This window comes from Nerophis ophidion, linkage group LG08 (genome assembly GCF_033978795.1).
Source record: "Nerophis ophidion isolate RoL-2023_Sa linkage group LG08, RoL_Noph_v1.0, whole genome shotgun sequence".
NCBI classification, from domain to species: Eukaryota; Metazoa; Chordata; class Actinopteri; order Syngnathiformes; family Syngnathidae; genus Nerophis; species Nerophis ophidion.
The window spans coordinates 48,024,573-48,052,480 of NC_084618.1; the positions used below are offsets into that span (position 1 = coordinate 48,024,573).

A 27,908-nucleotide genomic window follows, 5' to 3' on the forward strand; every position below is an offset into this window, starting at 1 on the left:
TTGTATTGATTTCAAAATTACGTAATTAACTACATAACTAATGAACAGTTAAGACCTACATAGATCTGCTGGATGGATCATGATAAAGGCAGCGAGGCACCTTCTAATCACTTATATATGTCAGTAACACACAATTATTACAGAAAAGTTTCTACACTAATCACCTATACTGAATGATGTTGTAATTCATAGAAAACTATTGCTTAAGGGCCTAATGAAATGAGATGTTCTAATTCAAACGGGGATAGCAGGTCCATTCTATGTGTCATACTTGATCATTTCGCGATATTGCCATGTTTTTGCTGAAAGGATTTAGTAGAGAACGACGACGATAAAGTTTGCCACTTTTGGTCGCTAACAGAAAAGCCCTGCCTTTACCGAAAGTCGCAGACGATGACGTCACCCGTTGATGGCTCCTCACTTCCTCACATTGTTTTTAATGGGAGCCGCCAACAAAAAGAGCTATTCAGACCTAGAAAACGACAATTTCCCCATTAATTTGAGCAAGGATGAAAGATTTGTGTTTGAGGATATTGATAGCGACGGACTAAAAAAACAAAAAAAAAAACGCATTTGCATTGGGACAGCTTCAGATGTTTTTAGAAACATTTACTAGGATAATTCTGGGAAATCCCTTATCTTTCTTTTATGTTGCTAATGTTTTAGTGAGTTTAATAATACCTGATAGTCGAAAGGGTGTCTCCACGGGTGTTTTGAGGACAGTGTCTGATGTAAGTCGACGGCAGCTGTACGGACGGCACAAGCTCAGCTGATCTCCGGTAAGTGGCGACTTTTTACCACAATTTTCTCACCGAAAACTGCTGGTTGACAAGTGGTTGGGATCCATGTTCGCTTGACCGCTCTGATCCATAGTAAAGTTTCACCTCCGGGAATTTTAAACAAGAAATCACCGTGTGTTTGTGTGGCTAAAGGCTAAAGCTTCCCAACTCCATCTTTGTACTTTGACTTCTCCATTATTAATTGAACAAATTGCAAAAGATTCAGCAACGCAGATGTCCAAAATACTATGTAATTATGTGGTTAAAGCAGACGACTTTTAGCTGTGTGTGTGCACAGCGCTAATATTTCCTAACAGTCCGTGACGTCACGCGTACACGTCAGCATTCTGCGACGTTTTCAACAGGACACTTCGTGGGAAATATAATATTGCAATTTAGTAAACTAAAAAGGCCGTATTGGCATGTGTTGCAATGTTAATATTTCATCATTGATATATAAACTATCAGACTGTGTGGTCGGTAGTAGTGGGTTTCAGTAGGCCTTTAAATGGTAAACTGCACCATGTACTGTACAACAAATCATATGCATTGAATCCATTGAGATGTGGCACACTTTTGCATTGTTTCGAGCCAATTTGCACCTCTGTACTTTGCTTGGCATCACTAAGGCAAGCAAAGAAGTACTTCTCACTTCACTGTACCTGGAGATAAACACAATGGGACCAATAACAGAAGTGATAATTCCATCAGTGGTGTTGACAATGAATTCATTGACTGAAAACCAATGCCAGTAGCAATGTAAAAGAAGATCAGCGCGATAAATAAAATAAGATACAAAGCTTCCTGTAGTAGAAAACACTGAAGCAATCAGTACATGGTGACAATTGGGCCTACATCAATGAGCATTATTTGTAAAGTACATCCTCCACTCTCCCACTGCGCCACGCCGTCCCTGGATGATACAGCAGAGGATTGGGAGAATATCATCTGGTCAGATGAAACCAAAATAGGTTTTTCGTATAAACTCAACTCGTCGTGTTTGGAGGAAGAAGAATACTGAGTTGCATCCCAAGAACACCATACCTACTGTAAAGCATGGGGGTGGAAACATCATGCTTTGGGGCTGTTTTTCTGCTAAGGGGACAGGACGATTGATCCGTGTTAAGGAAAGAATGAATGGGGCCATGTATCGTGAGATTTTGAGCCAAAACCTTCCATCAGTGAGAACTTTGAATGGTTGACCAAATACTTATTTTCCACCATAATTTACAAATAAATTCTTTAAAATTCCTACAATGTGAATTCCTAGATTTTTTTCACATACTGTCTCTCGCAGTTAAAGTGTACCTATGATGAAAATTACAGACCTCTGTCATCATTTTAAGTGGGAGAACTTGCACAATCGGTGGCTGACTAAATACTTTTTTGCCCCACTGTAAATATATATATATATATATATATACTCTGTATATATACAGTATATAAACATCAACACACTTAATTGCCACCCATTCAAATGATGATAATCAGGTGTCCTAATCACTTGGCCCGGCCACAGGTGTATAACATCAAGCACTTAGGCATGGAGACTGTTTCTACTAACATTTGTGAAATAATGGGCCGCTCTCAGTGATTTCCAGCGTGGAACTGTCATAGGATGCTACCTGTGCAACAAATCCAGTCGTGAAAATTCCTCGCTCTTAAATATTCCAAAGTCAAATGTCTGCTTTATTATAAGACAATGGAAGAGTTTGTAATCAACAGCAACTTAGCAACAAACTGGTAGGCTACATAAACTGACATAGAGGGGTTAGCGGATGCTGAAGCGCATAGTGCAAAGACTTTCTGCACAGTCAGTTGCTACAGAGCTCTAAATTTCATGTGACCTTCTAATTAGGCCACGTACAGTACGCAGAGAGCTTCATGGTATGGGTTTCCATTGCTGAGTACAATGTAAAGCATGGGATGCAGTGGTATAAAGCATGTTGCCACTGGACTCTACAGCAGTGGAGACATTCCCTGGAGTGATGAATCACGCTTTTTCATCTGGCAATCTGATGGATGAGTCTGGATTTGGAGGTTGCCGGTAGAACGGTACATTTCGGACTGCATTGTGCCAAGTGTGAAATTTGGTGGAGGAGAAATTATGGTGTGGGTTTGTTTTTCAGGAGTTGGGCTCAGCCCTTGGTTCCAGTGAAAGGAACTTTGAATGAGCTAGGATACCAAAACATTTTGGACAATTCCATGCTCCCAACCTTGTGGGAACAGTTTGGACCGGGCCCCTTCATCTTCCAACATGTCTGTGCACCAGTGCACAAAGCAAGGTCCATAAAGACATGGATGACAGAGTCTGGTGTGGATAACCTTGACTGGCCTGCACAGAGTCCTGACCTGAACCTGATAGAACACCTTTGGATAAATGAGAAGGGAGACCGAGAGCCAGGCCTTCTCGACCAACATCAGTATGTGACCTCACCAATGCGCTTTTGGAAGAATGGTCAAAAATTCCTATAAACACACGCCGCAACCTTGTGGACAGCCTTCCCAGAAGAAATGAAGCTGTAATATATGCAAAAGGTGGACCAACATCATTATGAACCCTATGGTTTAGGAATGGGATGGCACTTCAAGTTCATATGTGAGTCAAGGAATATATATATATATATATATATATATATATATATATATATATATATATATATATACACACACACACACACACACACACACATACATACAGTGGGGCAAAAAAGTATTTACTCAGCCACCGATTGTGCAAGTTCTCCCACTTATACTGATGACAGAGGTCTGTAATTTTCATCATAGGTACACTTTAACTGTGGGAGACAGAATGTGAAAAAAAAAATCCAGGAATTCACATTGTAGGAATTAAAAAAAAAATATTTGTAAATTATGGGGGGAAATAAGTATTTAGTCACTTCAAACAAGGAAGATATCTGGCTCTCACAGACCTGTAACTTTTTCTTTAAGAAGCTCTTCTGTCCTCCACTCGTTACCTGTATTAATGGAACCTGTTTGAACTCGTTATCTGTATAAAAGACACATGTCCACAAACAGTCAGACTCCAAACTCCACTATGGCCAAGACCAAAGAGCTGTCGAAGGACACCAGGAAAATAATTGTAGACCTGCACCAGACTGGGAAGAGTGAATCTACAATAGGCAAGCAGCTTGGTGTGAAAAAAATCAAGTGTGGGAGCAATTATCAGAAAATGGAAGACATACAAGACCACTGATAATCTCCCTTGATCTGGGGCTCCACGCAAGGTCTCATCCCGTGGGGTCAAAATGATCATGAGAACGGTGAGCAAAAATCCCAGAACCACACGGGGGGACCTGGTGCATGACTATATATAGTCGAGGTTTCTGTGGTTTGTCCGTTATACAGTGGCTCCATACTGGGGTAGAGCGCAGGAAAAAACACAAAGGCTATATTGTGTGTATATATGTATGGATGTGTGTGTGTGTGTATGTATATATATATATATATATATATATATATATTTTTTTTTTTAAACGTGTGAGTGGCAGTGGGAGCAGGCGAGGAAAGCATCTTGCTCAAGGACACAACGGCTGTGACAAAGACCATGGAAGCTGGAATCGGACCTAGAAAGTTGCTGGCACAGCCGCTCCACGCCACCCCCCACACTTTCTACAGCCTATTCATATAGTTTAGCCATTAAGTTTTTGTTGGTATCCCTTTAAACATCCACCCATCCATCCATTTCCTACTGTTTGTCATAAATTACTCAATCTCAACAGTTGGCCATTACCTTATGTTGCATTTGAACTCCCTAGCGGTAAAAACAGGGTGTTGCAGCTATAGTACAATAGTAATGTCCAACTATGTTGCGTGATAGGTCCAGTATAAGTGAAAGTCCATGATAAATTTGAATTGACCACATTTTGTGTCACAAACTACAATTTGAACCAGAAAATTAAAATGCCGATATTTCAATAAATGTAATATTTATGCATGTACAAGTCAAGACAGTGAGTGATGCCTCCCCATTGAGAGAAACACGTTTGGGTTTAGGAGGTTGTGCAGTAGGGGTGTGGGAAAAAAATCGATTGGAATACGAATCGCGATCCTCACGTTGTGCGATTCAGAATCGATTCTCATTTATTTATTTTTTTTATCAATCCGTGAATGCGTGGGTTCCCTCCGGGTACTCCGGCTTTCTCCCACTTCCAAAGACATGCACCTGGGGATAGGTTGATTGGCAACACTAAATTGGCCCTAGTGTGTGAATGTGAGTGTGAATGTGGTCTGTCTATCTGTGTTGGCCCTGTGATGAGGTGGCGACTTGTCCAGGGTGTACCCTGCCTTCCGCCCGATTGTAGCTGAGATAGGCGCCAGCGCCCCCCGCGACCCCGAAAGGGAATAAGCGGTAGAAAATGGCTGGCCAACAAAACAATACACAGCAATACCATAACAATGCAATCCCATTCCAAAACCAAACCTGACCCAGCAACACTCAGAACTGCAATAAACAGAACAATGGAGAAAACACAAACACGACACAGAACAAACCAAAAGAAGTGAAACAAAAATTAATATTATCAACAACAGTATCGATATTAGTTATAATTTCAGCATAGCAGTGATTAAAAATCCCTCATTGACATTATCATTGGACATTTATAAAAATAAAAATAAAAGAATAGTGTCACAGTGGCTTACACTTGCACCGCATCTCATAAGCTTGACAACACACCGTGTTCAATGTTTTCACAAAGATAAAATAAGTTGTATTTTTGGTTTGTTTAATAGTTAAAACAAATTTACATTATTGCAATCAGTTGATAAAACATTGTCTTTTACAATTATAAAAGCTTTTTTTTAAAAAAATCTACTACTCTGCTAGCAAGTCAGCAGACTGGGGTAGATCCTGCTGAAATCCTATGCATTGAATGAATACATAATCGATTTGAATCAGAAAAATATCGTTTTTGAATCGAGAATCGCGTTAAATCGAAAAAAATCGATATATAATCGAATCGCGACCCCGAGAATTGATATTGAATCGAATTGTGGGACACCCAAAGATTTGCAGCCCTATTGTGCATAGTTAACAATTTGAGGGGACAACCAGCGTCTTTGTTGGCTCTTAAAGTCTGCAGTGAGGAGAAATCAGTGATGCTGTTAAAAAAAAATAGCTTACGTTTTGATGCGTTTTTGAAATTATTGCCCCGCGTATGCTTAAAATGATCAAAATATGTAAATATTATTATAAATGTTCCCATTACTACAGTACATATATACAAAACCCAGAACCAGTGAAGTTGGCACGTTGTGTAAATCGTAAATAAAAATCTTTTTCAACTTATGTTCAATTGAATAGACTACAAAGACTAGATACTTAATGTTGGAACTGAGAAACATAGTTTTTTTGTGGCAAATAATCATTAAATTAGAATTTAATGGCAGCAACACATTGTAAAAAGGTTGACAGAGGGACATTTTTACCACTGTGTTACATGGCCTTACCTTTTAACAACACTCAGTAAACGTTTGGGAACTGAGACCAATTTTTTAAGCTTTTCAGGTGGAATTATTTCACATTTTTGCTTGATGTACAGCTTAAGTTGTTCAACAGTCTGGGGTCTCCGTTGTGGTATTTTAGGCTTCATAATGCGGCACACATTTTCAATGGGAGACAGGTCTTGGCTACTGGCAGGCCAGTTTAGTACCCGCACTCTTTTACTATGAGGCCACTCTGTTGTAACACGTGCAGAATGTGGCTTGGCATTGTCTTGCTGAAATAAGCAGGGGCGTCTATTAAAAAACTTTGCTTGGATGGCAACATATGTTGCTCCAAAACCTGTATGTACCTTTCAGCATTAATAGTGCCTTTACAGATGTGTGAGTTACCCATGCCTTGGGCACTAATATACCGCCATACCATCACAGATGCTGGCTTTTAAACATTGTGCCTCTCACAGTCCAGATGGGGCTTTTCCTCTTTGGTCCGGAGGACAAGACGTTCACAGTTTCCAAAAACAATTTAAAATGTGGACTTGTCAGACCACAGAACACTTTTCCACTTTGCATCAGTTCATTGTGCTGAAAATTGTAATTTTCCTGAAGGAACTCTCCTGACGGAATAAATAAAGTACTATCTATCTATCTATCTATCTTAGATGAGCTTGGGCCCAGCGAAGCCGGCAACGTTTCTGGGTGTTGTTGATAAATGGCTTTCTCTTTGCATAGTAGTTTGAACTTGCACTTACAAATGTAGCGATAAACTGGAGTTACTAACAGTGGTTTTCTGAAGTGTTCCTGAGCCCATGTGGTGATATCCTTTACACACTGATGTCGGTTTTAGATGCAATACTGCCCGAAGGATCGAAAATCACGGCCTTGCAGTTTACATGCAGTGATTTCTCTAGATTTTCTGAACCTTTAGATATTACAGTCTGTAAATGGTGAAATCCCTAAACTAATATTAATTAAAATACCTTGTTGAAAAACATTGTTCTGAAACTGTTCGACAATTTGCTCATGCAAAATGGTGTTTGTGAATGGCTGAGCATTTCATGGAAGCTGGTTTTATACCCAATCATGGCACTCACCTGTTCCCAATTAGCCTGTTCACCTGTGGGATGTTCCAAATAAGTGTTTGATGAGCATTACTCAACTTTCTTTTTTGCCACTTGTGCCAGCTTTTTTGAAACATGTTGCAGGCATCAAATTCCAAATAAGCTAATATTTGCAAAAAATAAAGTTTATCAGTTCGAACGTTAAGTATCTTGTCTTTGCAGTGTATTCAATTTAATATAGGTTAAAAAGGATTTGTAAATCATTGTATTCTGTTTTTATTTACGATTTACACAATGTGCCAACTTTACTGGTTTTGGGTTTTGTACTTACATAATATATATAAAATCTTAATGTAGGATTTGGATGTTTTTAAAGGCTCAATAGGCAGAACAGAGCCACTCCCACAAGCTTCATTGTAAGAGGCCTTTTGATCACATTTAATATTTAGAATGCTTAAAAAAAGAACATCAGTCCATGCTTTCATGATTGTGAAATAAAAATAAAAAAATAAAAATAAAGTACAATTCCCCTTTAAAGAGCATGTGCTGTAAAACAAGTCATTCTCAAACTGTGGTACATATACCACTAGTCATGGATGGCTCTGCCACTAATGGTACATGGGTTCCATCTAGTGGTAAACTCAAGAATCACTTGATTTAAGTACAGTGTTTAATTTATCTTCAGTGTTAACTGTTCAAACTGTGTGCAATGTTACAGTGGCCAAAAATATTAAATGTACTTGTTAAATAAAAACCTCTGGTTTGTTTTCAAGGGATATTTCAGCCTTCTATGCTACTGTATACTCAGGTTGGTCATTATGGTGGCACCTGCAGAGAAAAGTGTTTTCTAAGGTGGTACTTGGTGAAAAAGGTTTGACAACCACTGCTTTAGATCATGGTTCTATGTCACAAAGTATCCCGTCTATACAGAAACATAGTTCTTGAGGAGTCTGAATTGACTTCAAAACGAAGCACCAATCAGGTCTCAAGTCTCCATCTTTAGGAGTCTGTGATTGACTTAAGCTCCTCAAACATCAGTAGTGCATAAACAGACATTTCAAAATTGTAGGAAGTTCCACAAGGTCAACTGAAGCTTGGACTGAGCATCTTTGAACTTATGGTGATTCTCCAAAGACTAGGGCAGTACTGAAAAACTAAATATAGACATCAAGACAAATCATAAACCTTGACTTGTTCATATATCATATCTATATATTGTTCAATAAACAAAAAACAGACATAGGGGTTTGGGGGAAAAAGTCAAGCACAACACTTATCTCATTGTGACATGACATTTTAAGGATTGTTATATTGGGGGAAGGGACTGAACTCCTTGTAAATGTTTGGTCATACGATAACCAAGATGGTATACAAAAAAAAAATCCTATGAAAAGTGGGCCATGCGAAAATCGAAGCACTGCCGAAAGTATTGCAATCACACAAAAAAACTATGGCACAGAACATTGGACACAATTGTTTTTACTTTTCATGACAGGTGAGGTGCGTCTTGTCACAGTATAGAATCAATACAAAATAGGTAACGTAAAACTTCCACGATTCTGTGGGTGAAAAACTATTTTTATATATGCTTCTGGGAATGTTACTGCTGTATATAATATTTAATGTAACAATGTGGGAAAATGTCTTCAATTTCTACTGAACAACTAAGATAAAATACTGTATTTCCCACTTGTGTATAAAAGTAATTGTATTTCATAATTATAACATTTAAAGTTACATACAGTACATTTTTAGAATGTTCCTAAGGCCAATAAAAATAAATGCTGTGAGGAACACTTTGGCCACCCATGACTTTAAGATTATCAATAAATATTACAACAAAAATGTTGCATTAAAATGAAAAGTTTTAATGAAAAAGAGCATCAGAATTCATCGGAAATGATACGCATCCCCAATTTTGTGACCCATTACTCAAAAAACTACAAATGTTTTCTTGTTCAGCAGTGCCAGTATAGAGTCATGTGCTATCTTGCAGTAAAAAAACCAAACAAACGTAGTAAATAAAATAACAATTAGACACTGAATCAAACAAACCACAATGAAATGAATAGTGGAAGGAGTCCTTCTATTACTTACAAAATGTAAGAAAAATTAAGTTATCAGCAAAGAAAGCTAAGATTTTTCCATATAATGACTCAACTAAATACAAAAATAAACATGATTTGCTATTTCATTCTGCAAACACCTACTGACACCTGACAATTAAAAAAAAAAAAATCTATCCTGTTACTATCCTACTTGAAAACCAATCATAATTACTATAGCGTAACCTACATTTAAATTAGTTTACAAATGTAAATCTTAACTTGGGTCTCTCAGGTGCTACCCTCTGCTGCTGCCACCTCGTCCGGACACAGGTGCAATGATTTAAGGATATGCTCGAGTGTCCAGTGCTCCTCCTGTAAGGCATGATCTTCCAAGGTGAACTGACCTTGTTTGGTGCGGATAAGCTCCTTGACATGAGCACAGGAAGAGAGAGCTGGGGCAGGCACACAACATTTTTTAGGGTTTATTAGTTATATTAGTTATCAGGATTAATTCAGCAAATTTAAGGTTTGGAACCAACCTTTTCCCAGGTCGTCCACCAAGCTTCTGACATAAAATCCACCTCCACATTCAATATCTGCAATGAAAAATACAAATGTAGCATTAATACATTTGCAATGCTGCTTTAAAGGGGAACAGCACTTATTTATTATTATTGTTATTATTATTTTTAATGTATTTTGTTGATCGGGTACAGTCCTAAAAACACAAGTTTTGTTGTTTTTTTGCATTCTAATTTTTATTAATCAGCTCGTTTTATGTGGCTAGAAATCCAGCCAACGGGAGCTATCTATTCTGCTCTTTATCACTCCAAAAAATGCAGTCAAAACAGTCAACAATACTTCTTTTACAGTCGTAACCCATATAATAACCAAGTTGCAGTGACATTGTTAGTAAGAGCAAACACTGAGGGACAGTATTTTCAGCGTCGCCTTGCGATGACTTGCTGCGGCTTTTGTGTTAGCCGATGAATTACTGTTGAGTTTGTAATGCACAACAAAATGCGATAGGACAACAATCTGTAATGACTGAAAAAATTGACAATCCTATTACAGTATCTGTAAAGGAGGGGTAGGGAACCTATGGCTCTAGAGCCAGATGTGGCTCTTTTGATGACTACACCTGGCTCTCAGATAAATCTTAGCTGACATTGCTTAACACAATAATTACCGAATAATTCCGGTGGTAATCAGTGTCAAAAATAACGTTCAAAATATAAAACATGAATTTCATGGATTTTAATCCATCCATCCGGTTTCTACGGCACCTGTTCAAGAAGTCGCATTAATGGTAAGAAGTATTCTGTTTATAATTGGTTAGCTTCAGAATAACAATGTTATTAAAAAAGAATAAGAGACTGGTCTTACTTAAAAATGCACGCATTTAGTTGTATTCAGTCTTAAAAAAAATATTATAGGGCTCTCACGGAAATACTTTTTAAAATATTTGGCTTGTATGGCTCCCTCAGCCAAAAAGGTTCCCGACCCCTGCTGTAAAGTATTATTTCATGTTTTGTTTGTACACAGCTGCTGGACAGCGTATGTAGCTGTAATAACAGGCATGATTAAACATGATCAATATTAAGGGGCGCGTGGCTCAGTTAGGAGAGTGGCCGTGCCAGCAACCTGAGGGTTCCTGGTTCGATCCCCGGCTTCATAATGATTGTGAATGATGAGCAAATATAAAAAACAAAGTGCACAAGCATAAAAAGCATTAAAAAAAGCTTAATTTCTGCATTAAATACAAACTCAGAGTGAAGAGAGGGGGCTTGAACTCTTGGAGCGTCAACTTGTACACCGTGACAGATCTTGCTGGTTTCGCCTCTACATTGTGACCTTTCTTCAAAAGCACCGACATCCGCTGACCATCTTTTTTCAAAGCAGAGTATCTAAATTGACAAAAGCGCTAATAATGTTATCAAAAAACACATTAACATCCTGCATCAGTAAAATCCCAAGACACCATTGTTAACTCAACCTCCAGTTTTTGGTTGCAAAACCGCAAACGGGAGGTGTTGGAAACCCAGAATGCTTTCGTGCCGTTTAACAAGCACCCCCCGCCCCATGCAGGTCTTATTTGCGTTACATCGTAAAACACAAACCATGCATGAAAGAAAGTGATAAGCAAGTGTTGCAGTAAAACAGACAAATCAGCTGCTCACGTCTGTCATGTGTAAACTGACAAATACTGCATATGTGTACTTGGAATTACTTCGATTGGATGTCAAAGAAAATGGGACAACATGCGCATTGAATTCAATTAGGACAGGCTGGAGGCTTACAGTGGTGGGACTTGCATGATATCGCCAACAAAACCGTGAAGTTTCTCCTCCATGTCCAACCTGGTAACATGTTCTGCATGAAAACAAACCCATAATGTACCGAAAAACAGGTAAACCACACCTGGTACAGATTAATTTATGGGATTGGTGCTTACTAAAGTCTTTCTCTGTAGTAACACTGCCAGTAGCATCAAGAGTGTCCGTTGCTTTTCCCAGCTCCCCTACAGCAGTATATTTCTGAAATTAAAAGGGTACATTAGAAATGGGCATGATTTGTTAGGTTAAATATTGACAGTTAATTGAGTCAAATTTGAGTTAACAACGTACTAGTTGCATAGGTATCAAACTCAAGGCCTGGGGCCCACACCTGTGCAATAATCATGCTGTTGAAATCATCATCTTGATATGCCACACCAATGAGGTACGATGGATTATCTTGGCATAGAAGAAATGCTCACTAACACAGATTTAGAAAGATGTGTAAACAATAGAGGAATAGGTATTTTGTGTATATACAGTAGTTAAAGTTCAACTCATGAAAAATGGGAGCAAAAACAAAAGTGTTGCGTTTATATTTTCGTTCAGTAAAGTTTTTGTCAAACTTTGCTTAAGCTATATTATCCTTGCATCTTGGGAAAAAACATTTAAATACACCAAAAAAGAGCAACAAAGTCATGAGAATTATTCAAACTCATGAAACTTCTAACCGGAACTGTATTCGACTGCAATGAATGTTGTTTATGAACACATATACACATCTGATAAAATGACATTAAATCAAGCTAAAGTAAAAATGATGTGAGTGTCAGGAGCTTTGACTAACCTTGGAACCGGTCAACATTGCGCTGAGCATTTTTGTGCCATTTCCAACACCAACAACTGAAAGAGAAAATATATTTACAGCAAATAAGACTACGTTACACTGCAGGCCAAAGTGTTCCATATCTGATTTTTTCAAAATCCGATTTTTTTTCAGCTGACTGTTTACACTGCAGGTAAAATGTGATCTTTATAAGACTCCAGTGTAAAAACGCACAGGCCCCAATGTGACCTCGACGTCACTTGCATCTGCAGTTCGACAAAGTGAAAACAAAGGAAGTTGACCGGATTTCGTAAATGAACAAGGAAGTCGCTACTACTATATATCATAATATATAAAAATATATTATAATGAACTTGCAAAAAGCTCTAAGGAAAACTTTTTTTCACATTGTCATTATGGGGTATTGTGTGGAGAATTTTGAGTACAAAAATGTATTATTCCATTTTGGAATAAGGCAATAAAATAACAAAATGTGGAAAAGGTGAACCACTATGAATACACTCCAGATACACTGTATATGAAAAAACATTGTAAAAAAAAAGACAGAAAAAGGTATCAAATCAATTTGTTTTAATCAGCTCAATAAGTCATACAGCAGCTATAAAATTATAAAATGATATAGTTGAAAAGACAATGTGGTTAACATTTTTATTTTTGACATTCCATATATAGTATGTTCACAAGCACAGCTGCAGCGCAATCGCCTCCTTTCTCACAGGCATATGTGTAACTGTGTCAGTTTGCACATACTTTTCAGACGTGCTAAATACAGATGCAAGATAGTGCTCGCAGTTGAGGTTTAACACTCTTAATAAATCACACTGTGTGCAAATATATTTGCATCTTCTCCTACTATTGTGGGCATTTTGATAAGCATATAGTCTGCATATTAATGAAAACGGACACACTAAATGGATTGCACTCATTTGGCTCATGAAAGAGACCCAATCCTCTGCACACATGTTTAGTAGATCATTGCTGCATGTGCTATCAAGTTTTCACGTGTTTTAGAACATGAAAACCTTTAGTTGACCAGGGGCCTCAGTTGTTAAACTTGCTTACGCACAAAAACCTGTCCTTTATTAATTTATGTAAAAGGTCATTTTGCCAACTTTTGCAGTCACAATGTGTTCCTGTGACTGTTGCTGAGCAATGGTCAGTGTCAGTCCAAGTAAATTCTCCCAGCCTATAGCTGTGGGTGACCCTCACTGCACATGTACAAACCCTGTTTCCATATGAGTTGGGAAATTGTGTTAGAAGTAAATATAAACGGAATACAATGATTTGCAAATCATTTTCAACCAATATTCAGTTGAATATGCTACAAGGATAAACTTTTTTTTTGTTGCAAATAATCATTGAGTTCAGAATTTGATACCAGCAACATGTGACGAAGAAGTTGGGAAAGGTGGCAATAAATACTGATAAAGTTGAGGAATGCTCATCAAACACAGGTGTGCAGGCTAATTGGGAACAGGTGGGTGCCATGACTAGGTATAAAAACAGCTTCCCAAAAAATGCTCAGTCTTTCACAAGAAAGGATGGGGTGAGGTACACCCCTTTGTCCACAACTGCAAGAGCAAATAGTCAAACAGTTTAAGAACAGCGTTTCTCAAAGTGCAATTGCAAGAAATTTAGGTGGCAATAAATACTGATAAAGTTGAGGAATGCTCATCAAACACAGGTGTGCAGGCTAATTGGGAACAGGTGGGTGCCATGATTGGGTATAAAAACAGCTTCCCAAAAAATGCTCAGTCTTTCACAAGAAAGGATGGGGCGAGGTACACCCCTTTATCCACAACTGCGTGAGCAAATAGTCAAACAGTTTAAGAACAACGTTTCTCAAAGTACAATTGCAAGAAATTTAGGGATTTCAAAATCTACGGTCCATAATATCATCAAAAGTTTCAGAGAATCTGGAGAAATCACTCCATGTAAGCGGCATGGACGGAAACCAGCATTGAATGACCGAGACCTTCGATCCCCCAGACAGCACTGTATCAAAAACCGACGTCAATCTCTAAAGGATATCACCACATGGGCTCAGGAACACTTCAGAAAACCACTGTCAGTAATTACAGTTCGTCGCTACATCTGTAAGTGCAACTTAAAGCTCTACTGTGCAAAGCGAAAGCCATATATCAACAACATTCAGAAACGCCGCCGGCTTCTCTGGGCCCGAGATCATCTAAGATGCACTGATGCAAAGTGGAAAATTGTTCTGTGGTCTGACGAGTCCACATTTAAAATTGTTTTTAGAAACTGTGGACATTTGTGTCCTCGGGAACAAAGAGGAAAAGAACCATCCGGATTGTTTTGGGATCAAAGTTCAAAAGCCAGCATCTGTGATGGTATGGGGGTGTAATAGTGCCCAAGGCATGGGTAACTTACACATTTGTGAAGGCACCATTAATGCTGAAAGTTACATACAGGTCTTGGAGCAACATATACTGCCATTCAACAACGTTATCATGGACCCCACTGCTTATTTCAGCAAGACAATGCCACACCACGTGTTACAACAGCGTGGCTTCATAGTAAAAGAGTGCGGGTACTAAACTGGCCTGCCTGTAGTCCAAACCTGTCTCCCATTGAAAATTTTGAAGCCTAAAATACGACATCGGAAACCCCAGACTGTGTAACAACTTAAGCTGTACATCAAGCAAGAATGGGTAAGAATTCCACCTGAAAAGCTTAAAAAATGTGTCTCCTCAGTTCCCAAACGTTTATTGAGTGTTGTTAAAAGAAAAGGTGATGTAACAGTGGTGAACATGCCCTTTCCCCAACTACTTAGGCACGTGTTGCAGCCATGAAATTCTAAGTTAATTATTATTTGCAAAAAAAAATAAAGTTTATGAGTTTGGACATTAAGTATCTTGTCTTTGTAGTGCATTCAATTGAATATGGGTTGAAAAGGATTTGCAAATCATGGTATTCCGTTTATATTTACATCCAGCACAATTTCCCAACTCATATGGAAATGGGATTTGTACTATTTCTTGTTTTAGTGTCTTCTCTGATTGCCCAGAGGCAGTCAGTCAGGGAAGCTGGGTCCTTCTTTCACAGCAGTTGTAAGATGAGAGATGCAAGAAGTCTGGATGACACCAATGGAGGTAGAGATGAATGAAACTGTCCTTGTGCTTCGTTTACTTAGATTGCAATACAGTTAAGAACATTGTTTTGACAAAAAAACACACTGTTCTGATACGTTGCATTGTGTGTCTATTTGTAGCATACCAGATTTTAGAGCTTCAAATATTTTCTTCAGCAGTCTTCCCCTCTTTATGTAGACCTGTTGGGTCACACCTTGTGTAGCGATGGCTTTTATCAGTTTAAGAAACTGGTTGTTGTGTTTGTTGCAACTTCCAACATTTTAAAGAAATGCTGTCACCGAAAGCGCTACATAAGCTTTGACAAAAAGCATCAAATGCACAAGTTTTTAGCACAGAGACTTTTGTTTTATCTACTTTAAGAGGCTGCTGATTGTTTCCATTTTTTTTTATCAAATGCAGTTTTACTTTTTTCCGGCCTGCAGACGGAACGGCAAAACAAGGTTGTAGTTTTGCATCTTGTTTACCAAGTAACATGTTAAAGCATTCATTGATTTAACTTTTTAGGTCAGGGAAAGAAGTAAACGCCTACACAAGAGCTCCAAAAATGGCCTGAGAAAAATCACTCAACTTCTTTTGGAACAGGTGCACCTGCATGAATCCATTCGGTATGCCAATGTGCAATTTGCATCATGGGGAAAGTGTTATGCTTCGTCCCACCCTGATAAGAGGAAGAAATGTTCGGATGAGCCATTTGGCCTTGGCAGTTTTCTTACAACTGATCTAGTTACCTTAAAACATATTTTCTGGTGAGTTTTCTTTATGAAGGTCTTGTACACATTTGTGTTTTACTCCAGTCGTGACAGAACAATGTCTCTGATGCTACAAATATGAGGTGAACTGTATTCTAACAGCTGCAAGGAATAAATAGGATTTCTGTCACCTAATTCCGAATCATTCTTTTCATGTTTTGCTTTGCGCAAGGTTGCCAAATTGGGCAGATGAGTTGGTTCTAGATTTCCATCCATCCATTTTCTACCTCTACAGTTCCCCTTTAAGGAGCATGTGCTCTTAAACATCCATCCATTTCCTACCGCTTGTACAAACCCTATTTCCATATGAGTTAGGAAATTGTGTTAGATGTAAATATAAATGGAATACAATGATTTGCAAATCCTTTTCAACCCATTTTCAATTGAATGCACTACAAAGACAAGATATTTGATGTTCAAACTCATAAACTTTATTTTTTTTGCAAATAATAATTAACTTAGAATTTCATGGCTGGAACACGTGCCAAAGTAGTTGGGAAAGGGCATGTTCACCACTGTGTTACGTCACATTTTCTTTTAACAACACTCAATAAAAAGTTTTGGAACTGAGGAAACTAAGTGTTGAAGCTTTGAAAGTGGAATTCTTTACCATTCTTGCTTGATGTACAGCTTAAGTTGTTCAACATTCTGGGGTCTTGTTGTCGTATTTTACGCTTCATAATACGCCACACATTTTCCATTGGAGACATGTCTGGACTGCAGGCGGGCCAGGAAAGTACCCGCACTCTTTTACTACGAAACCACGCTGTTGTAACACGTGGTGTGGCATTGTCTTGCTGAAATAAACAGGGGCGTCCATGATAACAACATATGTTGCTCCAAAACCTGTATGGACCATTCAGCATTAATGGTGCCTTCACAGATGTGTAAGTTACCCATGCCTTGGGCACTAATACACCCCCATACCATCACAGATGCTGGCTTTTGAACTTTTCGCCTATAACAATCCGGATGGTTACTTTCCTCTTTGTTACGGAGGACACCACGTCCACAGTTTCCAAATATAATTTGAAATGTGGACTCGTCAGACCACAGAACACTTTTCCACTTTGAATCAGTCCATCTTAGATGAGCTCGCCTAGTGGTTAGAGTGTCCCCCCTGAAATCGGTAGTTTAACTTAACTAACTCAGGCCCAGCAAAGCCGGCGGTGTTCCTAGGTGTTGTTGATAAATGGCTTTAGCTTTGCATAGCAGAGTTTTAACTTGCACATACAGATGTAGCGACCCACTGTAGTTACTGACAGTGGTTTATGAAGTGTTCCTGAGCCCATGTGGTGATATCCTTTACACACTGGTGTTGGTTTTTGATGCAGTACCGCCTAAAGGAATCAAAGGTTTGTAATACCATTGCTTACGTGCAGAGATTTCTCCAGATTCTCTGAACCGTTTGATGATTTTACAGACCGTAGATGGTAAAATCCCGAAATTCCTTGCAATAGCTCGTTGAGAAATGTTGTTCTAAAACTGTTCGACAATTTTCTTACAAATTGGTGACCCTCGACCCATCCTTGTTTGAGAATTACTTAACATTTCATTGAAGCTGCTTTTATACCCAATCATGGCACCCACCTGTTCCCAATTAGCTTGCACACCTGTGAGATGTTCCATATAAGTGTTTGATGAGCATTCTTCAACTTAACGTATTTCCTTGAATTGCCGTTGGGGCGTTTATTAATTTAAAACCTATTCTCACTCCTGCGCTTACCAAAGGCATGCGGTAAAAGTAAGCATGCGCTAATTATTTTAAAACCTCTTCTCACTCCGGCACTTACCAAAGGCAAGCAGTGAACATTTGAGTGTGATGTAAGCTTGGACCTTAAATCCTACTGAATAGCTCTTAATCTTCTTCCCTTTATGTGATTTCAAATTACCGGTATTGAAATCAGCCTCCTCCATTTTGAAAATGATGACAGGGGCAGTGTCACTCGTGACGTCACGAGTTTGACCAGGCGGTAATACTAAGCATGCGCTAATTATTTTGCGAAGCGAGTTTGACCCGGCAGTAATTCAAGGCAGGCGCATACTATATGCCCTGCGGCAATTCAAGGAAATATGGTAATCAGTATTTATTGCCACCTTTCCCAACTTCTTTGTCACGTGTTGCTGGCATCAAATTCTAAAGTTAATGATTATTTAAAAAAAAAACAAGTTTATCAGTTTTAACATCAAATATGTTGTCTTTGTAGTATATTCAACTGAATATGGTTTGAAAATGATTTGTACATCATTGTATTCCATTTATATTTACATCTAACACAATTTCCCAACTCTTATGGAAACAAGGTTTGTATATTTCAGGGGAGCAGGGGGTGCTGGAGCCTATCTCAGCTGCATTCGGGTGGAAGGCAGTGTACACCCTTGACAAGTCGTCACCTCATCACAGGGCCAACACAGATACAGACAATTTTCACACTCACTTTCCCACACTAGGGACAATTTGGTGTTGCCAATCAAACTATCCCCAGGTGCAAGTTTTGCAATTAATCAAAATAGATGTTTTTATCTATGATATGGTAACAATATTAAATTATGTAAAATCCAAGTGTGGTCTTTGTTTGCTACTTGGAGTCCCTGTTTTTATATGACTTATGGTATAATTAGCATGTTACCAAAGTCCATAAGCCTTTGTGCTTGTGATGCTGTTCAGACATTAGGTTGCATCCAGCCCTCGCACAGTTCTGTGGCTACCTGCACATGCACCCCCCCCCCCCCTCAACCCTCCGTGCGTCGGTTGAAGTGGGCGGGGTTGGGGGTGCGAGGGTGTATAATATAGCCTGGAATAGTCATGGATGCATGGGATTCTGGGTATTTGTTATGTTGTGTTACTGTGGCGATGCTCTCCCGAAATGTGTTTGTCATTCTTGTTTGGTGTGGGTTCACAGTGTGGCGCATAATAGTAAAAGTGTTAAAGTTGTTTATATCACAACCATCAGTGTAACCTGTATGGCTGTTGAACAACTGTGCCTTGCAGTCGTGTATGTGTATCTGCGGAAGCCACATACAACATGTTACTGGACTGGGAAGCTGTTTGTACATGTTGTAGAAGGCGTCAAAGGCAATGGCTTCATAGCACGCCCTTATTATTGTTATCTGGGTAACCATCAGCAGATATTCGCGAGAATGGTTGCGGCTCTCATTGTCTTTTTTGGGGGGAAACGGGTCAAAATGGCTCTTTGGGTGGTAAAGGTTGCCGACCCCTGCTCCATAATAATAATAATAATAATAATAATCTTTGAAAAGAACAGATCCTCAAGATTCAGCTCCCTTCAAACAGGAATAAATCCCATCTCTACAAATAAAAATTCAAAAAATTAAATCAATCAAAAGATAGAGGTGACGTCATCATAAAGCGTCTTGAGGGTGATGACGCCAGTGATTGAACCCAAGTTTAATAGTAACACCTGCACGTATAAAAAGAGAAACAGTGCTCACCCAACACTCCACTGGCAGCGCTGTCGAGTGTTCCTCCGTGTCCCATTTTAAGACTCTGTTTCTTCCTCTTCCTCGGGTTTGCGTTCTTCACGCCAGCTTCTATAAGATAAATAGAGCATCAGCGCGTTTGCCTTCACAAACACGTCACGTTATTACTCTGTTACCCCGCGTTACCCGTCAGCAAAACTTCTTTGAGGTTATTCAAGACATCTGCAGAGGTCGGTCCTGGCTTCTTATAGATAGCAAACAGTCCATTCAGGGACTGCAGTTTGGATAGTGAACTGGTAAGTGACGGCGCTGCCTTGTTTCCAGCCATGCTTGTTGGAGCAACTATCTTCCTCTTTGTGGCCAACTCCTCCTTCGTAGGTCATCTGTAATTCATTTACCGCCACCTGCTGGTGGAACATTGACAACGTAATACTTCGTACCAAGAATATAATGACATATATTTACCAAAAAATCCTCCAAAATAGGTTTTGTTTGTTTCACAATGCATTCTCTGTTGTCTTTCTTTTTTAATGCATGTAAAAGGAAGCCGATAAACCACAGCGCGTTTTCTACTACATTGACCAGAATGCTTCACGGTGTGCTACACTTCCTGGTTACGCTTGGCTTCTTTTTGTTGTCAACTGCGTTTGGTGCAAGAGTAATAACTGTCTGAACGTACTGTTGACTCTGTAGGGTAAGTTTTCATTTTTGTTAACCATATATTTAGTGGATTATTTTAAATTTCATTCAATGTTGTTGTTTTTTCTCCCAAGCAAGTTGAAGAATAGCTAGCTAGCATGTAGCTACAAGTGTACTCGTATCTGAATTTAAAAAAGCATACCTACATACATATGCTGAACATTATAACAACCTAAGTTGTTTTTGTTTACCTTAAATTGCATTTGGGAGATCTGATCCGAATAATCTAGATTTTTTCATTCAATTTGATGGTACATGAACTGATTAAGGTGGACCCCGAATTAAACAAGTTGAAAAACTTACTCGGGTGTTACCATTTAGTGGTCAGTAGTACGGAATATGTACTGTACTGTGCAATCTACTAATAAAAGCTTAAATCAATCCAAAAACACATTTGTTGTGTAAGTAACTATTTTGTTTAATGCAGCATGTACAAACCCTGTTTCCATATGAGTTGGGAAATTGTGTTAGATGTAAATATAAACGGAATACAATGATTTGCAAGTCATTTTCAACCCATATTCAGTTGAATATGTTACAAAGACAACATATTTGATGTTCAAACTGATAAACATTTTTTTGTTGTTGCAAATAATCATTAACTTTAGAATTTGATGTCAGCAACACGTGACAAAGAAGTTGGGGAAAGGTGGCAATGAATACTGATAAAATTGACAAATTCTCATCAAACACTTATTTGGAACATCCCACTGGTGTGCAGCCTAATTGGGAACAGGTGGGTGCCATGATTGGGCATAAAACAGCTACCATGAATTTCTGAGTAATTCACAAACAAGGATTGGGCGAGGGTCACCAATTTGTAAGCAAATTGTCAAACAGTTTTAGAACAACATTTCTCAACAAGCTATTCTAAGGATTTTAGGGATTTGACCATCTACGGTCCATAAAATCATCAAAAAGTTCAGAGAATCTGGAGAAATCACTGCACGTAAGCTATGATATTATGGACCTATGATCCCTCAGGCAGTACTGCATCAAAAACAGACATCAGTGTGTAAAGGATAACACCACATGGGCTCAGGAACTCTTCAGAAAACCACTGTCAGTAACTACAGTTGGTTGCTACATCTGTAAGTGTAAGTTAAAATTCTACTATGCAAAGCCAAACCAATTTATCAACAACACCATGGAATTACAACAAAATTAACTCAGATTTCCCTTGCCCGGACGCGGGTCACCGGGGCCCCGCTCTGGAGCCAGGCCCGGAGTTGGGGCACGATGGCGAGCGCCTGGTGGCCGGGCCTGTCCCCATGGGGCCCGGCCGGGCACAGCCCGAAGAGGCAACGTGGGTCATCCCTCCAATGGGCTCACCACTCATAGGAGGGGCCATAGAAGTCGGGTGCATTGTGAGCTGGGTGACAGCCGAAGGCAGGGCACTTGGCGGTCCGATCCTCGGCTACAGAAGCTAGCTCTTGGGACGTGGAACGTCACCTCACTGGGGGGGAAAGAGCCTGAGCTAGTGCGCGAGGTAGAGAAGTTCCGGCTGGATATAGTCGGACTCACCTCGACGCACAGCAAGGGCTCTGGAACCAGTTCTCTCGAGAGGGACTGGACTCTCTTCCACTCTGGCGTTGCCGGCAGTGAGAGGCGACGGGCTGGGGTGGCAATTCTCGTTGCCCCCCGGCTCAAAGCCTGCACGTTGGAGTTCAACCCAGTGGACGAGAGGGTAGCTTCCCCTCCGCCTTCGGGTGGGGGGACGGGTCCTGACTGTTGTTTGTGCTTATGCACCAAACAGCAGTTCAGAGTACCCACCCTTTTTGGGTACACTCGAGGGAGTACTGGAAAGTGCTACCCCGTGTGATTCCCTTGTCCTACTGGGGGACTTCAATGCTCATGTTAGCAACGACATTGAAACTTGGAGAGGCGTGATTGGGAAGAATGGTCGCCCGGATGTAAAACCGAAGGGTGTTTTGTTATTGGACTTTTGTGCTCGTCACGGATTGTCCATAACAAACACCATGTTCAAACATAAGGGTGTCCATATGTGCACTTGGCATCAGGACACCCTAGGCCGCAGTTCCATGATTGACTTTGTAGTTGTGTCATCGGATTTGCGGCCTCATGTTTTGGACACTCGGGTGAAGAGAGGGGCAGAGCTTTCTACCGATCACCAACTGGTGGTGAGTTGGCTGCGATGGTGGGGGAGGATGCCGGACAGACCTGGGAGGCCCAAACGCATTGTGAGGGTCTGCTGGGAACGTCTGGCAGAGTCTCCTGTCAGAGAAAGTTTCAATTCACACCTCCGGGAGAACTTTGAACATGTCACGAGGGAGGTGCGGGACATTGAGTCCGAGTGGACTATGTTCCGAACCTCTATTGTCGAGGCAGCTGATTGGAGCTGTGGCCGCAAGGTTGTTGGCGCCTGTCGTGGCGGTAATCCCAGAACCCGTTGGTGGACACCAGCAGTGAGGGATGCCGTCAAGCTGAAGAAGGAGTCCTATCGGGTTCTTTTGGCTCATAGGACTCCGGAGGCAGTAGACGGGTACCGACGGGCCAAGCGGTGTGCAGCTTTAGCGGTCGCGGAGGCAAAAACTCGGACATGGGAAGAGTTCGGGGAAGCCATGGAAAACGACTTCCGGACGGCTTCGAAGCGATTCTGGACCACCATACGCCGCCTCAGGAAGGGGAAGCAGTGCACTATCAACACCGTGTATGGTGCGGATGGTGTTCTGCTGACTTCGACTGCGGATGTTGTGGATCGGTGGAAGGAATACTTCGAAGACCTCCTCAATCCCACCAACACGTCTTCCTTTGAGGAAGCGGTGCCTGGGGAATCTGTGGTGGGCTCTCCTATTTCTGGGGATGAGGTTGCTGAAGTAGTCAAAAAGCTCCTCGGCGGCAAGGCCCCGGGGGTGGATGAGACCCGCCCGGAGTTCCTTAAGGCTCTGGATGCTGTGGGGCAGTCTTGGTTGACAAGACTCTGCAGCATCGCGTGGACATCGGGGGCGGTACCTCTGGATTGGCAGACCGGGGTGGTGGTCCCTCTCTTTAAGAAGGGGGACCGGAGGGTGTGTTCCAAGTATCGTGGGATCACACTCCTCAGCCTTCCCGGTAAGGTTTATTCAGGTGCACTGGAGAGGAGGCTACGCCGGATAGTCTAACCTCGGATCCAGGAGGAACAGTGTGGTTTTCGTCCTGGTCGTGGAACTGTGGACCAGCTCTATACTCTCGGCAGGGTTCTTGAGGGTGCATGGGAGTTTGCCCAACCAGTCTACATGTGCTTTGTGGACTTGGAGAAGGCATTCGACCGTGTCCCTCGGGAAGTCCTGTGGGGAGTGCTCAGCGAGTATGGGGTACCGGACTGTCTTATTGTGGCGGTCTGCTCCCTGTATGATCAGTGCCAGAGCTTGGTCCGCATTGCTGGCAGTAAGTCGGACACGTTTCCAGTGAGGGTTGGACTCCGCCAAGGCTGTCCTTTGTCACCGATTCTGTTCATAACTTTTATGGACAGGATTTCTAGGCGCAGCCAAGGCGTTGAGGGGTTCCGGTTTGGTGGCCGCGGGATTGGGTCTCTGCTTTTTGCAGATGATGTGGTCCTGTTGGTTTCATCTGGCCGGGATCTTCAGCTCTCGCTGGATCGGTTCGCAGCCGAGTGTGAAGCGACCGGAATGAGAATCAGCACCTCCAAGTCCGAGTCCATGGTTCTCGCCCGGAAAAGGGTGGAGTGCCATCTCCGGCTTGGGGAGGAGCCCCTGCCCCAAGTGGAGGAGTTCAAGTACCTAGGAGTCTTGTTCACGAGTGGGGGAAGAGTGGATAGTGAGATCGACAGGCGAATCGGTGCGGCGTCTTCAGTAATGCGAACGTTGTATCGATCCGTTGTGGGGAAGAGGGAGCTGAGCCGGAAGGCAAAGCTCTCAATTTACCGATCGATCTACGTTCCCATCCTCATCTATGGTCATGAGCTTTGGGTCATGACCGAAAGCATAAGATCACGGGTACAGGCGGCCGAAATGAGTTTCCTCCGCCGGGTGGCGGGGCTCTCCCTTGGAGATAGGGTGAGAAGCTCTGCCATCCGGGAGGAGCTCAAAGTAAAGCCGCTGCTCCTCCACATCGAGAGGAGCCAGATGAGGTGGTTCGGGCATCTGGTCAGGATGCCACCCGAACTATGTCTCCCGGCTGGCCTGGGAACGCCTCGGGATCCCCCGGGAAGAGCTAGTCGAAGTGGCTGGTGAGAGGAAAGTCTGGGCTTCCCTGCTTAGGCTGCTGTCCCCGCGACCCGACCTCGGATAAGCGGAAGATGATGGATGGATGGATGGACCAAGGAACGCCGCTGGCTTTGCTGGGCCCGAGCTAATCTAAGATGGACTGATGCAAAGTGGAAAGGTGTTCTGTGGTCTGACGAGTCCACATTTCAAATTATATTTGCAAACTGTGGACGTGGTGTCCTCCGGAACAAAGAGGAAAATAACCATCCGGATTGTTATAGGCACAAAGTTGAAAAGCCAGCATCTGTGATGGTATGGGGGTGCATTAGTTCCCAAGGCATGTGTAACTTACACATCTGTGAAGGCACCATTAATGCTGAATGGTCCATACAGGTTTTGGAGCAACATATGTTGTCATCCAAGCATCGTTATCATGGACGCCCCTGCTTATTTCAGCAAGACAATGCCAAGTCACGTGTTACAACTGCGTGGTTTCGTAGTAAAAGAGTGCGGGTACCTTTCTGGCCCGCCTGCAGTCCAGACATGTCTCCCATGGAAATTGTGTGGCGCATTATGAAGCATAAAATACGACAGCGGAGACCCCGGACTGTTGAACGTCTTAAGCTCAACATAAAACAAGAATGGGAAAGAATTCCACTTTCAAAGCTTCAACAATTAGTTTCCTCAGTTCCCAAACGTTTATTGAGTGTTGTTAAAAGAAAAGGTGATGCAACACAGTGGTGAACATGCCCTTTCCCAACTACTTTGGCACGTGTTGCAGCCATGAAATTCTAAGTTATTATTTGCAAAAAAAAAACAAAGTTTATGAGTTTGAACATCAAATATGTTGTCTTTGTAGTGCATTCAATCAAATATGGGTTGAAAAGGATTTGCAAATTATTGTATTCTGTTTAGATAGATAGATAAATAGTACTTTATTGATTCCTTCAGGAGAGTTCCTTCAGGAAAATTAAAATTCCAGCAGCAGTGTACAGAGTTGAAATCAATAAAAAAAACTATGTAAAAAGTAAATAATGGGGGTTTAAATGGAAACAAAATCGAGAAATATTACAATGAGAATAAAAAATAAAAAGTAACAATGGGAATAAAAATATAACAGTAAAATAAGAATATAACAAGAGAAAGTAGGCAGTAGTGACCATGTTATGAAAACGTATTGCACTGTTATTGTTTTGCATCCCCTGTCATCCTTGTAGCCCCCGCCCTCCGCGGGGCTCATATGGAAACGGCGTTTGTACATTTCCATATAAGTTGGGAAATTGAATTAGATGCAAATATAAACAGAATACAATGATTTGCAAATCCTTTTCAACCCATTTTCGATTGAATGCACTACAAAGACAACATATTTGATGTTCAAAGTCATAAACTTTTTTTTTTTTTTCTGCAAATAATCATTTACTTTAGAATTTGATGCCAGCAACATGTGACAAAGAAGTTGGGAAAGGTGGCCATAAATACTGATATAGTTGAGGAATGCTCATCAAACACTTATTTGGAACATCCCAAAGGTGTGCAGGCCAATTGGGAACAGTTGGGTGTCATGATTGGGTATAAAAGCACGTAATAAGATAAATTATAATAATTTAATAAGTTACATCCATCCATTTTCCTACCGGTTGTACCTTTCGGGGTTGCGGGGGAGCTGCTGGATCCTATCTCAGCTACAATCGGGCGAAAGGCGTTGTACACCCTGGACAAGTTGCTACGTCATCGCAGGGCCAACACAGATAGACAACATTCACACACTAGGGCCAATTTAGTGTTGCCAATCAACCTATCCCCAGGTGCATGTCTTTGGAAGTGGGAGGAAGCCGGAGTACCTGGAGGGAACCCACGCATTCACGGGGAGGACATGCAAACACCACACAGAAAGATCCCGAGCCCGGGATTGAAACCTGACTACTCAGGACCTTCGTATTGTGAGGCAGACGCACTAACCGTTCTGCCTCCGTGAAGCCCAATTTATCATTAATTAAAATTAATTAGAAAGCCCCTGAAGAGCAGGGAAACCTGCGAAACAGGTTTGTAGGGATGAAATAGCCTCTGTTTTTTTTCCTGACCTAATGTATATTCCGCTCTACAGAGCACTGTATAACGAATAAACCACAGAAACCTCGACTACTTCATTAATTATATATATGAACCTTAAAAGTGTTTTTGTTCATGACCGTGCTTTTAAAATTTATGACCAATATCTGCAGTATTCATACAGACAATATCGTGTTTGTTTAAATAGATTAATTTAACTCTTTGTTTTCTACAATTTTCTTGCAATTTTTTACCAGTGTTTTGGTTTGGATGAAGATGTGTCCTGTGTCTCATGTGGAGGAAAAAAGATAAGACAAGTGTATCAAAATGGAGGCTTTCAGGCAAACATACTTACGCCTGTGTAAGGAAGGAGCTGTGGAGCCCCAGGAAAGCGTCATGGTCAGGTTGCAGGAGTGCCGGGCTTCCCGCTTGGATTTAAGCGGACTGAGTCTGTCTAAGGATACCTGCACTGTGCTTGCCCGGGCCTTCCAAAAAGATACCTTCTTTTCTGATGTGTCTCTCAGTGACTGCATGCTCAGTGAGGAAGGTCAGTAAAAGCAAAATGTAAAGCAAACATTGTGAATGTATATAATAGAGAGCCTGTCTAACAATAAGCTTTCCTAATATTTATTGTTGACTTATTGGCCAGAATACATTTAAATCAGCTTTGAATTGCACCCTTTAACTGTCTTTGGTTGAAGCAATTCGCTGCATGTTTGTACTTATTTACTGTATTACTCTGTGGTAGGCGTAAGTATTGCATGTGTAAAATGTTCTCTACATCGGCACATGTATAACAGCGTTTTTTTTGCATGTATGTTTACTTGTAGGAGCCATCATTTTCCTGACTGATCTTTTTCACAATACATCTGTTAAAACCCTGGATCTAAAGGTAACTCATAACAATGTAATACAAAGTTTATTGGCAATACACAGTAAGAAATATGTTTCCCTGTACATTAAATTCTTAATTGCTGTGCTCAAAATGCTGCGTAGTGTACATTTCAACTAAAATAATAATAATAATAAAGAGTACAAGAAAGCACATGAAAAAACTGCATACAATATTTACACAATCAAAAAATGGTGCAAATGGGAGCTGTGCAATAGAGCAGATACACATGAAATGTCCAGTGTTATGAAGTGGTTTGTCATTCATGTTTTGTTCATTGTAAACACTAACACATCATTCAGATACATATTGAAGTTACATT

At 40.8% G+C, this 27,908-nt stretch overlaps 2 protein-coding genes across 5 annotated transcripts in view; one reads left to right on the forward strand and one right to left on the reverse strand.

The window, feature by feature from the left end:
* Positions 1 to 8,766: 8,766 nt before the first annotated feature.
* Positions 8,767 to 20,149, reverse strand: trub1 (TruB pseudouridine (psi) synthase family member 1). The gene is made up of 8 exons (XM_061908729.1): positions 19,964 to 20,149; positions 19,790 to 19,888; positions 12,475 to 12,530; positions 11,807 to 11,888; positions 11,652 to 11,724; positions 11,119 to 11,258; positions 9,891 to 9,947; positions 8,767 to 9,803 (listed from the first exon to the last, which is right to left on the reverse strand). Exons 1-8 carry the CDS (start codon positions 20,103 to 20,105, stop codon positions 9,640 to 9,642), a joined length of 813 nt encoding a protein of 270 aa, XP_061764713.1. The 5' UTR covers positions 20,106 to 20,149; the 3' UTR covers positions 8,767 to 9,639.
* The window catches only part of lrrc45 (leucine rich repeat containing 45), a 31,652-nt gene continuing 23,533 nt past the window's right edge, over positions 19,790 to 27,908 (forward strand). The window contains exons 1-4 of one of the 4 annotated variants that reach the window (XM_061908728.1): positions 19,790 to 20,203; positions 20,321 to 20,471; positions 26,952 to 27,241; positions 27,525 to 27,586. In XM_061908728.1, coding sequence (XP_061764712.1) covers positions 27,022 to 27,241; positions 27,525 to 27,586 — 282 coding nt within the window. In that variant the 5' untranslated portion in view covers positions 19,790 to 20,203; positions 20,321 to 20,471; positions 26,952 to 27,021. The remainder of the gene's footprint in view (positions 20,204 to 20,320; positions 20,472 to 26,951; positions 27,242 to 27,524; positions 27,587 to 27,908) is intronic. The other 3 variants (XM_061908725.1, XM_061908727.1, XM_061908726.1) reach the window with 3 other exon arrangements.